This window comes from Puma concolor, chromosome C1 (genome assembly GCF_028749965.1).
Source record: "Puma concolor isolate L17-30 chromosome C1, mPumCon1.1.hap2, whole genome shotgun sequence".
Lineage (NCBI taxonomy): Eukaryota > Metazoa > Chordata > Mammalia > Carnivora > Felidae > Puma > Puma concolor.
In genome coordinates this window covers 78,358,783-78,374,094 of record NC_141674.1, presented here as the reverse complement: position 1 = coordinate 78,374,094, position 15,312 = coordinate 78,358,783, and the positions used below count along the sequence as shown (strand labels likewise).

At 38.1% G+C, this 15,312-nt stretch overlaps 1 protein-coding gene across 1 annotated transcript in view; it reads right to left on the bottom strand.

Moving 5' to 3' along the window:
• EPHX4 (epoxide hydrolase 4) overlaps positions 1 to 15,312 on the bottom strand; it is a 42,328-nt gene that overhangs the window by 23,208 nt on the left and 3,808 nt on the right. The window contains exons 3-4 of the mRNA XM_025912417.2: positions 3,118 to 3,275; positions 1,439 to 1,567 (exon numbers count right to left, since the gene is read on the bottom strand). Coding sequence (XP_025768202.2) covers positions 1,439 to 1,567; positions 3,118 to 3,275 — 287 coding nt within the window. The remainder of the gene's footprint in view (positions 1 to 1,438; positions 1,568 to 3,117; positions 3,276 to 15,312) is intronic.

The following is a 15,312-nucleotide window of genomic DNA, read 5'->3' as shown; positions in this document are numbered from 1 at the left end:
GGCTCTGAGCCATCAGCCCAGAGCCCGACGCGGGGCTCGAACTCACGGACCGCAAGATCGTGACCTGGCTGAAGTCGGACGCTTAACCGACTGCGCCACCCAGGCGCCCCTGGAATACCATTTTTACATGAATGGATGACTAACAAATTATCATCAGTCAGACTTCAGTATCTGACAGTCTCTTGAAAATGAATGAAATGAGCCTGTCACTTGAGGGAAAACAATCAACAGTATTTGTTGCCAATGACCAAATTCAAGCTTTCAAATGAAAATTAGAAGTTTGGAACCATTTATTTGCTACTGTGAGCATGACAGCTTTGCAATACTCAATGACTTTTTGATGAAATTGGGGTGATATTAATGAATGTGGGTTCTTTGGTATAATATTACAAAATATGTCAACTTATGGAAGATCTGCATAACTCAATGAACCAATATCGCCCACTGCATGATGATGCAAAATCATGCATGGGTAAAATATCCATTCAAAGTGCTAAAGAGACTAATGGATTTTAATGTAACAGTATGAAAATCTCATTAATGTGACATTGGATTCTACAATGTTACTAACCTTTAAGAAATCACCAATTTTTGAGTTTGGTGTAGTATTAAAGAAGAAAATCCACAGTTATCTGAAAAGGCTATCAAAATACTCGTCCCTTTTCCAATTACAAATCTGTGAGGCCAGATTTCTTCATATACTTCAATTAAAACAACATATTGCAACAGATTGAATGCAGAAGCAGATGTGAGAATCCAGCTGTCTTCTATTAAGCCAAAAATTAAAGAGGTTTGCAAAAATGTAAAGCAATGACATTCTTCTCACTAAAATTGTGTTTTGGAAGATGTAGTTAGTTTTCATTAAAATGTTATTTATGTTAACAGGTACTGAATTTATTATTTTTTAATGAGTTAATAAAGAATTTTAAATTTTTTCCCATTTTTAATTTCTAATATAGTAAATATTTATATATGTAACCCATATAAACACAAACTCAATGGGTCTTTAATAATTTTTAACAGTATAAAGGAGTCCTGAAACCAAAAATTTGAGAACTGCAGCTTTAAAGAATGCTGTCATTCCTGATAGCCCAAGCAGTCAGGCAAGAGGAGAATTTATGTCTAGGTTGTCAAGATTCATTACTGTCAAAATAGTGTCACTGCATTTTCCCCTTTATCCCTCTCCAAGTTAGCAGTAAAATGTCCTTCAAAAAATTAAAATAAAATTATGCTAGCAAATATGAAGCTACAATTTATCAGGCTCTTGAAGAATATTTAAAGCCAAGGTATCTGACATTGTCATGTGCTAATATCATATTTTAGTCATTTAATGAAAAAAATACTGATATTCAAATTTTGCTGTTTTTAATCCAAAGTGTCAGTGACAATAGTGAATTGTCACATTAACAAATATGTTTTAATGAAAATTTAAACTCACCTGTAAATACATTTGGATGAGGGAAGTTAATAACAATAAGCTTCATCACCATTTCGGGATAACAGATGGCAATTAGCCAAGCAATCATTCCCCCCCAGTCGTGGCCAATAAGAACACATTTGCTATATCCTGTAATGGAGAAAAAAATGTTGACATCTTTGAAAAGAAACAGGTGGATGCATTATTACCTCATGTAAAATGGGTACACTTCTGAAAATAATCTTCCCATAACCCGACTGTAATTAGGCACTTCGTGCAGATACTGAGTTTGGTGTTTCCAAAATCTGTATGTACGAACCACCTTAAGTAGCTTTTTAGAAAACTTGGATGTCCAACCTCCATTCTAGACCTACAGATTTAGAATCTCTCCCAGGAATCTATATGAAAAAAAAAAATCGGAAACAGCTAGCCCAGCTCTTGTCCCACAAAACTGAGTTTGGGAAACCATGGTAAAGATTACACATAATTCGGTCATAAGCAAGATTATATTATGTCATTGATTTGCCTAGAAAATTGCATGAAGATGAATTTAGGCCAACTCTGAATCACCACAAAAGATGAATGAAATATGGCTGTCAGAAATCAATGTCTTTGAGTCTATTTTATTGTAATCAGACTAAATGACAACACTGCATTGACACCCCCAGATCTCATTCATTTTTTTTCTTCTTAGAATATTGGCCTGACCTATGCTCTCATTAGATTACTGTAGAAAGAGCTTTAATTTGATTTCATGGCTTTCTCACTATATTGGCTCCATTAACATACCATGGTAGCAGCTGGATTTTAGTCAAAAGAGGTGTAGTAGATTCAATTATTGTTAAAAAGTATTTACTCCTCCCCTCTCCCCACTGCCATAAAAGGAGTATACCTTTATGACCCCTCTGATATGAGACTTAGCCGTGTGATTTGCTGTGGTATGGTGGGCATATGACTTGACTTTGGGCTCAGCCATATGATTTGCTTTGACCAATAAGCTGCAAGCAGAAACTTGAAATATGCTTCCGCAGCTGGGCTCATCCTCTTGCCATTTCTGCCATTGCCAGGAGGCGAGAAAGAGCTACCACCAGGTAGCTACTCCCCTTTAGCTTGTGCTCCAGTCCAACTCAGAGGGAGAAGCCAGTCCCAGCAAGACCTGTAACTTGAGGCAAAGACCCAGGGGTCCAGCCTACACTTGACTTGTATATCCATAAGAATATGAATAAATGCCTACGGCTATATGCCACTGAGTTTGGGATGTTTGTTACACAATAATATTGTGGCACTAGCTAATCAATACAAGAAAGACAGTGCAAGTGCTTCTGTATAACATTTTTAAATGAGTATTTAGATGTGGATTCTGAAGAAATAAATTTTCTGAGTACAAGTATCAAATTTCTAATAATTAGTTCTGAAAATAATAAATTGCATACATTAGATCTATTTTTAAAAACAAATTTTAAAGTTATTCTTGGCTGGTGGACTGAATAGTCATTCCATATTGAAATAATAGTATTATTTTCAATTTCCTCTATAAATATTTTCAGCTGTACACTCGAAACCATGGTGACAGGATCCAGACAACAGCTCAGGTAAATGGAAAAGGCTTCCTCCCAAGACATGAGGTTACCAATTCAGTTTGTTGACTGTTAGTCCCTTAAAAAGGATTAATACTGTGTTTTTTTTTTTAACTGACCTACCTAAAGAGTCTAAAATATCCTTTACATCTGTAATTAGACAGTCCAATTTATAATTCTCTCGATGAATGGGAGCATCTGTTTCTCCATAGCCTCTCAGATCAAGTGCTACAACTCGATATTCACTTTTAAATTCCCTTAGTTGGTGACGCCAAGAATACCTGCAGGAAATAAGAAACATTAAGAATACCGCAGTAACTAATCCAAAGAGTTACATTACAGCTTTTCTAAGTGGACAACTGTAAGAAACTTTTTATATTAAGAAAGGTTATGTAGGGGCACCTGGGTGGCTCAGTTGGTTAAGCGTCTGACTTGGGCTCAGGTCATGATCTCATGATTCGTGAGTGTGAACCCCTGAGTCGGGCTCTGTGCGGACACCTCAGAGCCTGGAGCCTGTTTCAGACTCTGTGTCTCCCTCTTCTGCCCTTCTTCCCTGCTCATTCTCTCCCTCTCTCTCTCAAGAATAAACATTAAAAAAAATAAATAAAAAAAAATAAAAGAAAGATTATATAGCTGTGTGTGAGCCAGAGGAAGGGACATGTTTGAGAAGGGCACATTGATGTTTTTTATTAAAATTTATTGTGTTTTTTTTTTTTTTACCAGATCCAGTGGGATATAACAAAGGGACAATATTTACAGAAACTACAAAATATCTGATAGTATACTTCTTTTTAAAAAATATTAATGTTTATTTTTGAGAGAGAGAGAGAGAATGCAAGTGGGGGTGGGGCAGAGAGAGGGAGATGCAGAATTGAAGCAGGCTCCACGATGCCAGCGGTCAGCACAGAGCCAGACATGGGGCTCGAACTCATGGACTGCAAGATCATAACCTGAGCTGAAGTCAGACCCTTAACTGACTGAGTCACCCAGGTGCCCCTAACACCAATATACTTCCATATGTACTCAAGAAATCAATTTCTAAGCTTTTCTTAAATAATGCTGACAACTATCAGGGAATCTGTACTTACAAATGCTTCTGTATTGCAGAACCATGTAATTCATAAAAAAACATTTATGAGATGAAGATAGATTTCCCTAATAAGTAGATTTTATTCACTTTACTCCACTGTAAATATGGCTCCACATTTTAGTAATCATAATTTACTTATAGATGAAAAAGTCTGAAGATTTTTAAAAAAGATTATCACTAAAAGAATCCAATATAACAGCTGCTTAAGATAAACCTTTGTTTGCTAAAACAAAACTCTTCTGTGGAGAAGATCCTGAATGAATACAAACAAGTGTGATATTAAAAACATTTAACAGGGGCACCTGGGTGGCTCAGTCAGTTAAGCATTTGACTCTTGGTTTCGGCTCACGTCATGATCTCACAGTTTGTGAAATGGAGCCCTGTGACAAGCTCTATGCTGAGAGCAGGAAGCCTGCTTGGGCTTCTCTCTCTCTCTCTCTCTCTCTCTCTCTCTCTCTCTCTCTCTCTGCCCCTCCCCTGGTTGTGTGCATGAGCACTGTCTCTCTTTCTCAAAATAAATAAACTTTAAGGACAAAACAAAACAAAAAAAAACTATTTAACAGCCAAAATGGTACCAGCACTGACCAATTAGAATGGCCAGAGTGCTCTTGCCAGGTCCTGGAGGCCTCTGCAGGGCCAGGTAACCCCCCTTTGCTTGGTCATGGAACTGCATTATTGAACGAAATATAGAGATCTGTGAGATTTTCTTTTCTTTCCTTTTCTTTTATTTTCTCTTCTCTTCTTTTCTTTTCTTTTCTTTCTTTTCCTTCCTTTCTCTTCCTTCCTTCCTTCCTTCCTTCCTTCCTTCCTTCCTTCCTTCCTTCCTTCCTTTCTTTCTTTCTTTCTTTCTTTCTTTCTTTCTTTCTTTCTTTCTTTCTTTCAGATTTTATTTTTGTGTAATCTCCATACCCAATGTGGGGCTCATACTTACAATCCTGAGATTCAAGAGTTGCATGCTCTACCAACTGAGCCAGCCAAGGCACCCTGGTCAGTGAGATTTTCTTCAAATAAGCAAAATCATTTGGATAACAAACAGATAAAAAAAAAAAAAGTCATGGATTTTTCAAAGTGATTCACATGTTGTGGAATTTCAAATATGCATTTAAAAAATGGATCTGCATGCATATCTGTTCATGGAAAGAGTGTAGAATTATCTGACACAAGCCAACTGGGAGAAAAGATTTTTGGAGTGCAATAGGCAAGTGTATACAGGGATCTGAGATTATAAACTAATAGTGAGAGAGACTTCAATGTCAAGGGACACAAAGCAGTAAGATCAATGAAACAAATTATGTATTTTACATCAACAGGTCATTAGGAAGAGTGTCAGACATGGATACAGAATCTATGATCTGTTATTAGAATATCTATGATTTGTGAAAATCTACAAAAGCATTACCAATTAAGACACATTTGAAAATGTTAAAATAATAAAAAGTGTGTTTCTTAGTGAGGTCATAGCAATGCTATTAATTGTGTCTCTGGGCTGTAACAAATAAAGCAGTTTGTTTCCTTAAAGATACTCATTTGTCAACACATATGATATTATTTTTCTCATTAGCCCTACTTAAAATTTTCAATTGATTTTTTTTATGTCTTTGTAACTGAGGCCCAACTCTTCCCTCTTTAGGGATTATCTCATTCCCAATCAATAAAGTTCTGCAGATTTAACCTTTTAAATATTTATTTAATCACTTTTCCCATCCATCCCTACTATCATTACCTTAATTCAGGCTTCCATTAATGCAGCAACCTATCGATTGATCTACCTGTATTTCATTCCCCTTAGCTCTATCTTCTACAAAACCAGAGGGAGGTTGTAAAAACAAACTCTGCCATGTAATTTCCCTGTTTAACATCTTTTCTTGAATCCCTATTACATGTATATATCAGACATATTGTGGTTTTGGTTCCAGACCACTACAATAAAGCAAAATATCACAATAAAGTAAGTTAAATGAATTTTTGGTTTCCCAGTGCATATAAAAGTTATGTTTACATTGTAGTCTGTTAAGTGTGCAATAGCGTTATGCCTAAGAAACAATGTATATACCTTAATTTAAAAAGTATTGTTTGTGGGTCACCTGGGTGGCTCAGCCAGTTTAGCATCTGACTTCGACTCTGGTCATGATCTCATGGTTTGTGGGATCAAGCCCCGCGTTGGGCTCTGCACTGACAGCTTGGAGCCTGCTGGGGATTCTCTCTCTCTCTCTCTCTCTCTCTCTCTCTCTCTCTCCTTCTCTCTCTGCCCCTCCCCTTCTCTCTGTCTCTATTAAAAATAAACATTAAAAAAAGAATAAAAGCAAGAATTGCTTGTATAGAACTGTTGAATCACTATATTGTACACCTGAAACTAACACAGTGTGTTAACTACACTGGAATTAAAATTTAAAATGTTATAAAAATTAAACAAAAAGAAAAAGAAAAAATACGTTATTGCTAAAAATGTGCTACCCATCATCTCAATTTTCAGTGAGTTGTAATCTTTTTGCTGGAGGGTCTTACCTCAATATCGATGGCTGCTGACTGATCAGGGTGGTGGTTGCTGAAGGCTGGGGTGGCTGTGGGAATTTCTTACAAGAAGACAGCAATGACGTTTGACATATCAATTGACTCTTCCTTTCACAAATGATTACCCTGTAGCATGGGATGCTGTTTGATAGCATTTTATACACAGTAGAACTTCTTTCCAAATTGGAGTCAGTCTTCTCAAACTCTGCCTCTGCTTTATCAACTAAGTTGATGTGATATTCTAAATCCTCTATTGTCATTTCAACAATCTTCACAGCATCTTCACCAGGAGTAGATTCCATCTCAAGAAACCACTGTCTATACTCATCCATAAGAAGAAATTTCTCATCCATGAAAGTTTTATCATGAGATTTCAGCCATTCAGTCACATGTTCAGGCTCCACTTCCCATTCTAGTTCTCTTGCTGTTTCCACCACACCTGTTACTTCCTCCATTGAAGTCCTGAGCCCCTCCAAGTCATCCATGAGGGTGGGAATCAATTTCTTCCACTCCTGCTCATGTTGACATTTTGACCTCTTCCCATGAATCATGAATGTTTTTAATGGCATCTAGAATGGGACTATTCCAGAAGGTTTTCAATGGACTTTGCCCAGACCCATCAGAGGAATCACTATCTATGGCAACTATAGCCATATGAAATGTATTTCTTAAATAATAAGACTTCAAAGTCTAAGTAACTTCCTGATCCATGGGAAGCACAATGGATTAGCAGACATACAAACAACATTAATCTGGTTGTACATCTCCATCAGAACTCCTGGGTGACTCCTGGTGCATTGTCAATGAGTAGTAATATTTTGAAAGAAATCCTTTTTTTCTGAGCAATAGGTCTCAACAGTGGGTTTAAAATATTCAGTAAAGTGTGTTGTAAACAGATGTGCTGTTATCCAGACTTAGTTGTTCCATTTATAGAAAACAGAGTGGATTTACAATTCTTAAGGGTCTTAGGATTTTCAGAATCATCAATGGGCATTGGTTTAAACTTCTTAAGTCACCAGCTATATTAGAAACAAGAGAGTCAGCCTATCCTTTGAAGCTTTGAAGCCAGGCATTGACTTTTCTCTCTAGCTAAGAAAGTCCTAGATGGCATCTTCTACCAATAGAAGGCTACCTGCTGCATAGAAAATCTATTGTTTATTGTAGCCACATTCATGAATTATCTGAGCTGAATCTTCTCAATAACTTGCTGCAGCTTCTACATCAGCACTTGCTGCTTTACCTTGGACTTTTCTGTTACGGAAATGACTTCTTTCCTTAAACCTCATGAACCAAACTCTGCTAGCTTCAAACTTTTCTTCTGCAGCTTCCTCACTTCTCTCACTCTTCAAGGAATTGAAGAGAATTGGGGCCTTGCTTTGAATTAGGCTTTGAATGAAGGGAATGCTGTGGCTGGTTTGATCTTCCATCCAGACCACTACAACTTTCTCCGTACCGAAAACAAGGCTGTTTTGCTTTCTTATCATTTGTGTGCTCACTGGAGTAGCACTTTTAATTTCAAGAACTTTTTCATAGTATTCACAGCTTGGCTAACTGGCACAAGAGGCCTACCTTTTGGCCTGTTTTGGCTCATGACATGCCTTCCTCACTAAGCTTAATCATTTCTGGCTTTTGATTTAAAGTGAGAGATGTGCCACTCTTCCCTTCACTTGAACACTTAGAGGCCTTTGTAGGGTTGTTAATTGGCCTCATTTCAATATTGTTGTGTCTCAGGAAAGAGAGACCCAAGGAGAGGGAGGAAGATGGGGGAGTGGCCTACTGGTAAAGTAGCCAGAACACATACCACATGTATCATCAAGTTCACCATCTCATGTGGGTGTGGTTTATAGCTCTTCCAAGACAATCACAGTAGTAACATCAGAGGTCACTGATCACCGAACACCATAACAAATATGATTATAACAATGAAAAAGTTTGAAATATTGCAAGAATTACCAAAATGTGATACAGAGACACAAAGTGAGAAAATGCTTGTGGAAAAGTGACTCTAACAGACTTGCACGACATAGGGTTGCCACGAACCTTCAATTTGTAAAAACCATGGTAGCTGTGAAGCACTATAAAACAAGGTATACCCATACTCATAACATGCAGCCCAAGCTCGTCATTTCGGCAGACAAAAACCTGTAAGGTTTGACTACTGCCCAGTCTTCCAGCCTGGTTACTTTATAGTCTTTGTCGTTTGCTAGCTAACAAAAAGAGCTCGCATTTATATCACTCTTACTACATGCCAGGCACAATTCTAAGTGTTTCACATATAGTGATGTTGATCTTCAAAGCAAAACTGTGAAGTAGGTATTACCACGTTAGAGCTAAAGAAACATAAACACAGAGAGGTTAACTGTCTTCCCAAAGGTCACAGAATTAGCAAATAGCAGAGCCAGGATTCAAACCCTGGTAGTCTGGCCTGAGTCCACGGTACACTGCCCTTACTGCTAAGGCACTTGCAGTGAATAAACGCGGTGTTGCGTTTTGCTTTTGACTTTGTTCACCTGATTTCCTTTGTCTGAAACATCATCCTTCTCCACCATTCCCCTCCTCCTCACAATCCTTGCTCTTCCCCTTCACTGAACTCCTTACGCTGAGCATGTCCACTTCCAGGAGACTTCCCAGGCCCCCCACCTTTACAGGCGGGTAGGGTGCCCCTTCACACTATCCCACTTGTACATACACTTTTCAGCATACTGGGCCTGTGTGTTATAATGAACCGGGGGTGTCTGGTGCTTCCACTCAATTGGGAGCTCCCTCAGCTCTCAGAATATTTAGTGTAGGTGCTCAGTAAAGATGTGTTGAATAAGTGAAACAACTAAGGAATGAAAGCCCCGACAGTGCTAGAAATACCAGTTGTTCAATAAAGCTTGAACCTTGAGACAATGACAACTAAAGTTCCCAAGCTCCTGCTGGGAAATTTCTATTCAGTGTCCAGGAAAATGTGCATTGTTTGAATAAGTATCTGTGTCTTCATTTAGAATTCATTTAATTAGTTGGGGCACCTGGGTGGCTCAGTCAGTTGAGCATCTGACTTTGGCTCAAGTCACAATCTCAAAGTTCGTGGGTTCAAGCCCCACATTGGGCTTTGAGCTGACAGTGCCAAACCTGCTTCAGATTCTCTCTCTCTGCCCCTCCCCTGCTCACACACTCTCTCAAAAATAAACATTAAAAAAAATAATTTTTTTAAATATTTATTTTTGAGAAAGAGAACACAAGCGGGGGCGGGGGGGGGGGGGGTGTGCGGGACAGAGGATCCAAAGCAGGCTCCACGCTGACAGCAGAAAGCCTGATGCGGGGCTCAAACTCATTAACCACGAGACCACTGTTGAACACTTAACTAAGCCACCCAGACACCCCCCAAAATTTATTTAATTAGAGATTTCAAGGCAGAAATTTGACTCAAAGTAATGCGTAGAATACTGCAATATTTTGCATTTAAAATTTCATTAGAGATTTTGCAAACATAATACCTGTGTATTTCATTCTCTTAATTTAAACTGCCTTACAAATAAATTCAACTATTGCTGTTATCCATGAGCAGAACCAAACAATATCTTAAACATTTCTAAGAAATAGGGCAGCTGGTGGGCCACCTGTGTGGCTCAGTCAGTTAAGCCTCTGACTCTTGGTTTCGGCTCAGGTCATGATCTCACAGTTCATGAGTTCAAGCCCCACATCCCGGTCTGTGCTGACAGTGTGGAGCCTGCTTGGGATTCTCTATTTCTCTCTCTCTGCCCCTCTCCTGCTCGCTCTCTCTCTTTCTCTCTCTCTCAAAATAAATAAAGACACTTATTTAAAAAAAGAAATAGGGCAGCTGCTATCTTAATAAATGGCAAGTTAAAAAAAATGTTATCTTCCCAGAATTCATAAATAAAGCATATTTGATTCACACTTTAAACTGAAAAAGAAATCACCCCAGTGATAGACTGATGGCATTTCATTCATATGATATAAAACAAAAACGACCCCCCGACACAGAAATGAAACATACTACAAAATCAGTAACTCCTAAAAATATTACAAATAAACAAAGCTAGCTGTTTTCATCCGCATTTTTTTTCTAGGGCCTTTAGGTTATAGCAGAAGACACTTTTGAAAAGGCAACCTCTTTCCTAGTGATTACTCTTGACATAAGAGGGCTCCTGGTTTACCAGGCTAGTCACATTCAGATGTAAAATATCCTTTTCCCCTTCACAACAGAAAAAAGGCCACAGTCATCAGCCTCTGCTCAGCTGTGTGTACGAAGAGCCCTCCCTTGCCTCAGCACTTGAGTAATGACGAATGTATTCCATACAGCTGGTGATGAAGACAAATCAAAGAAACTGCCTGCATCAGCTCCAAATATTTTTAAAAGCAATGCAAATTGAGGTGGAGAGAGAGTGGGAGAAAAACCATCTTCTGACAATTTTATTTTGGGATAATTTAGCTAAAAGTCTCATAGATGTATCTGTTTGATGTTTCCTTCGGCTTTTAAGAAAGAACACCCAGAATTTTTATTGTTTCCATGTAACATCTGATATTAAATGTCACCAATTCTCAATAGCTATTCTTAGGTAATAATGATAAATACAGATAATATATTGCATTTGTATAGTGCTTTTCTGTTTAAAATCATTCTGACACACATTGCCAATTTAGGATTATTTTGTTTTCACAGTATCAAATATTCTGATCTACTCGATCTACAGATAAGCTTATAATTTTATGTGTATTTAGGCAAAAATTCATTAACAGAGGAATAATATTTACACCTATTTTAAAAATTATTTTAAGTTTATTTATTTTAAGAAAGCGAGAAAGAGCAAGTTGGGGAGGGACAGAGAAAGAGGGAGAGAGAGAATCCCAAGCAGGATCCATGCTGTCAGCACAGAGCCCGATGTGGGGCTCAAACCCAGAACTGGAAATCAGACACCTTGGTTTGACTACATCATACCCTAATCCAAGACCTCTATGTTGAGTCTTACTTGGTCTTTCCTTCCAATCAAATTACCACTATTACCTATTAGGAATCTAGTCAATTCCATTCAGTACTCCATTCAGAAAAAAGGCAGATTCAGAGTTTAGGACAAAACTGTTTTGATTAAGCCACTTCAAGTCTCTCTCTCTTGGCTTTCCCTTCTCTTTTTCCCAAAGCCCCTTCTCTGGCATTTTCATCTTTTTTTTTTTTTTTTTAAGTTTATTTATTTGAGAGAGACAGAGACAGTGCTAGTCAGGGAGGGGCAGGAAGAGAGAGAGAAAATCCCAAGCAAGCTCCAAGCTGCCAAGTGGGGGATCATGACCTGAGCTGAGATCAAGAGTTGGACACTTAACCAATTGAGCCACCCAGGCATCCCTATTTACACTTATAATGTAAATTTACATTGGCTTGAAATGTCAAAGTGTTTTGTTTTGCTGTTTTGGGCTTTTAAAGAAGACAGAGACATGGGGTGTCTGGGTGGCTCAGTCAGTTAAGTGTCCAACTCTTGGTTTTGTCTCAGGTCATGATCACACAGTTTTGTGGGTTTGAGCCCTGCATCAGACTCTGCACTGTCAGCTTGGAGCTTGCTTGGGATTTTCACTCTCTCTTCCTGCCCCTCCCTGACTAGCACTGTCTCTGTCTCTCTCAAATAAATAAACTTAAAAAAAAAAAAAAGATGAAAATGCCAGAGAAGGGGCTTTGGGAAAAAGAGAAGGGAAAGCCAAGAGAGAGAGACTTGAAGTGGCTTAATCAAAACAGCTTTGTCCTAAACTCTGAATCTGCCTTTTTTCTGAATGGAGTACCTGAATGGAATTGACTAGATTCCTAATAGGTAATAGTGGTAATTTGATTGGAAGGAAAGACCAAGTAAGACTCAACATAGAGGTCTTGGTTTAGGGTATGATGTAGTCAAACCGAGGTGTCTGATTTCCAGCAATGTCCTTGTAGTTGCTTTAGGACTTTCCCTGAACAAATGGGTAGCTTTCAGATTAACAGCTGGGCAAAGCTCAGTAAATTCAATATGCTCTATTTGAGTAACCAAGTTATCAGGAGTTCATTGTTGTTGTTTTTAAATCTCCTGGAGTAACACATCCAAAACTTGACTTTCCTGGAGCAAATGGGACTGGTGTCCAGGGGCCAGTGCCAGGCCTCTCCTAGGCTGTCCCACTCACTGAAGATTAGAGGACATGTACAAGAACCACCAGGCATTTCTCTTTTGGAAAAGAACTCTTATCAAGAATAAATAATGGGATAATGCTCTGAAATATGTACAAAAAAGTATCATTCTTAAAATATGACAGAATGCATCTACTGTCCTAAATTGAAAGCATATCACTGCTATTTGCTATTTAGCCCATCCCCCCCACCCACCCACCCCTCCAGCAACCCTCATTTCTCTGTATTTAAGAGTCTGTGCTAATTGCTCTTTGAAACAATTACCAAATGGTTCAGGAGGCTGTAGGTTTATTTTTATTTTATGTAGGAATAGTTGACTGTTCCACATGTAAGAAGTAAAGTTCCAGGAGAATAAAGAACATGGACAATTACTGGGGTTGGTGTGGGGTGAAGAGACAGAATAGCTTTTAAATCTTTCTCTCTAAAAAGTTAAATATCAAACCCTACCCCAACAGATCATGAATTTTATTTAGAATGATGATCCAAAATGTTAAGGTGAGGTGTTCTAACATTGTTAGCTAACTTTTTAACACCCTCTTGAATGTTTCTATAAAGTGTGAAATTTGAAAGATGAAAATCAGTGTATATTATCAGATAATTATCATTCCTATATACCAAGAACAAGCAGTAGAGGTTAGCTCTGAAGTTCAAAAACAAGGTGTGCCTTAGGTTTAAATGAGATGATCTACACAAAACACTTAGAAGAGTGCCTGGCACACAATAAATGGTCAGTAAATGTTAACTATCATTATCACCACCATCATCATCATCATCATCATCATCATCATCATCATCATCATCGCCAGAATCAGGAAATTATCTTTTTACAGGTCTGGGACAATGGCCTGTCCCCAAATTTCTTCATTACTATCACTTTTTTTTTTTAAATTAAATCCAAGTTAGTTAACATATAGTGTAATAATGATTTCAGAAGTAGAATTTAGTGATTCATCACTTACTTATAACACCCAATGCTCATCCCAACATGTGCCCTACTCAATGCCCATCACCTATTTAGCCCATCCTCCCCCACACCCCTCCAGCAACCCTCAGTTCTCTGTATTTAAGAGTCTGTTATGGTTTGTCTCCCTCTCTTTTTTAAATCTTATTTTCCCTTCCCTTCCTTTATGTTCATCTGTTGTGCTTCCGAAATTCCATGTATTAGTGAAATCATGATATTCATCTTTCCCTGACTTATTTCACTTAGCATAATACACTCTAGCTCCATCCACATCGTTGCAAATGGCAAGATTTCATTCGTTTTGATTGCCAAGTAATATTCCATTATTTTACTATCACTCTTAAACCTAGAATTCCACTATCACATATTCTTCACCTCCTTTAAAATTTTAAAGATTTTGAAAAAAAAATATTAAAAAAAAAAAAGGGATGGCACCTGGGTGGCTCAGTTGGTTAAGCATCTGGCTTTGGCTTAGGTCATGATCTTGTTGGTTCACGAGTTTGAGCCCCACATTGGGCTCTGTGCTCACAGCTCAGAGCCTGGAGCCTGTTCCATATTCTGTGTCTCCCTCTCTCTCTGCCCCTCCCCCACTCACACTCTGTCTCTCTCTCTCAAAAATAAATAAACATTAAAAAATATATTAAGGATTTTGTATCATCCAAAGTCCTGATTGAAAATGCAGCTAGCTCTCAAAGAGGTATGATCTCAAAGCACTTTAGTTAATACTTTATCAGTAAAAGGGACTTTATTAATAAATGCATGGAGGACATTAGTGCTGGCACATGGATCTCCACATTGAGTGAATGGGAATGAAGGAAGAAAAGGAAACATTTACAGAATATTCTCTGGGGCTATGTAAAAGGCCTTCTGCGTATTTTGCCTTTCTTTATCTTCACAACAGCTCTGCTAGATTATTGCAGATGATCGTGCAGGATCCTGCAGCAAGTAAGTGATTAAGCCAGAATTCACTGCCCATGTTACTTTATGCAGATTTGACTAAGGCTTCAGACTTACATCTTACTGTGAGCCAATCATATCAAGCACTCCGCTAAACGAGTCCACATACATATGCTTAAATTGCACTGGGTTGTTTACCACCTAATTAAGTTGTCTCCAGATGGAAGAACAGATAAAAGTTTAACATGAAAACGACTTATGTTTATTCATGTAGGCAAATCCAAGGGGAGGAAAATCTTCGTGAAGGGAATATCTCAGAAAAAGACATCTATAGCCTTTTTGCTCTGGAAAAATGATGAGGTAAATGGGGTCTTGCCATCCCCCATTCTTTTCTTCAATGCCTAATACTTCCTAGTGTGCTGGCATTCTCAATGTATTTATTTATAAACTCTCTTTCACTGATAAAATGTTAACTGAAGTGTATTAGGGTCAGACCTCTTTCAGAACCAGGTACAGTTTTAATCAGGACTTTGGATAACACCAAGTCTTTAAAACTGCGAAGGAGGTGCAGAATATGTAATGGTGAAATTCTAGGTGTTAAGAGTGATAATAAGGGAGAAATCTGGGGACAGGGCATTGTCCCAGACCTTTAAAAAGATACCATATATTCTGCCTTTCCGTCAGCTCAGAGAATATGATGATTTTTCATCCATTTTT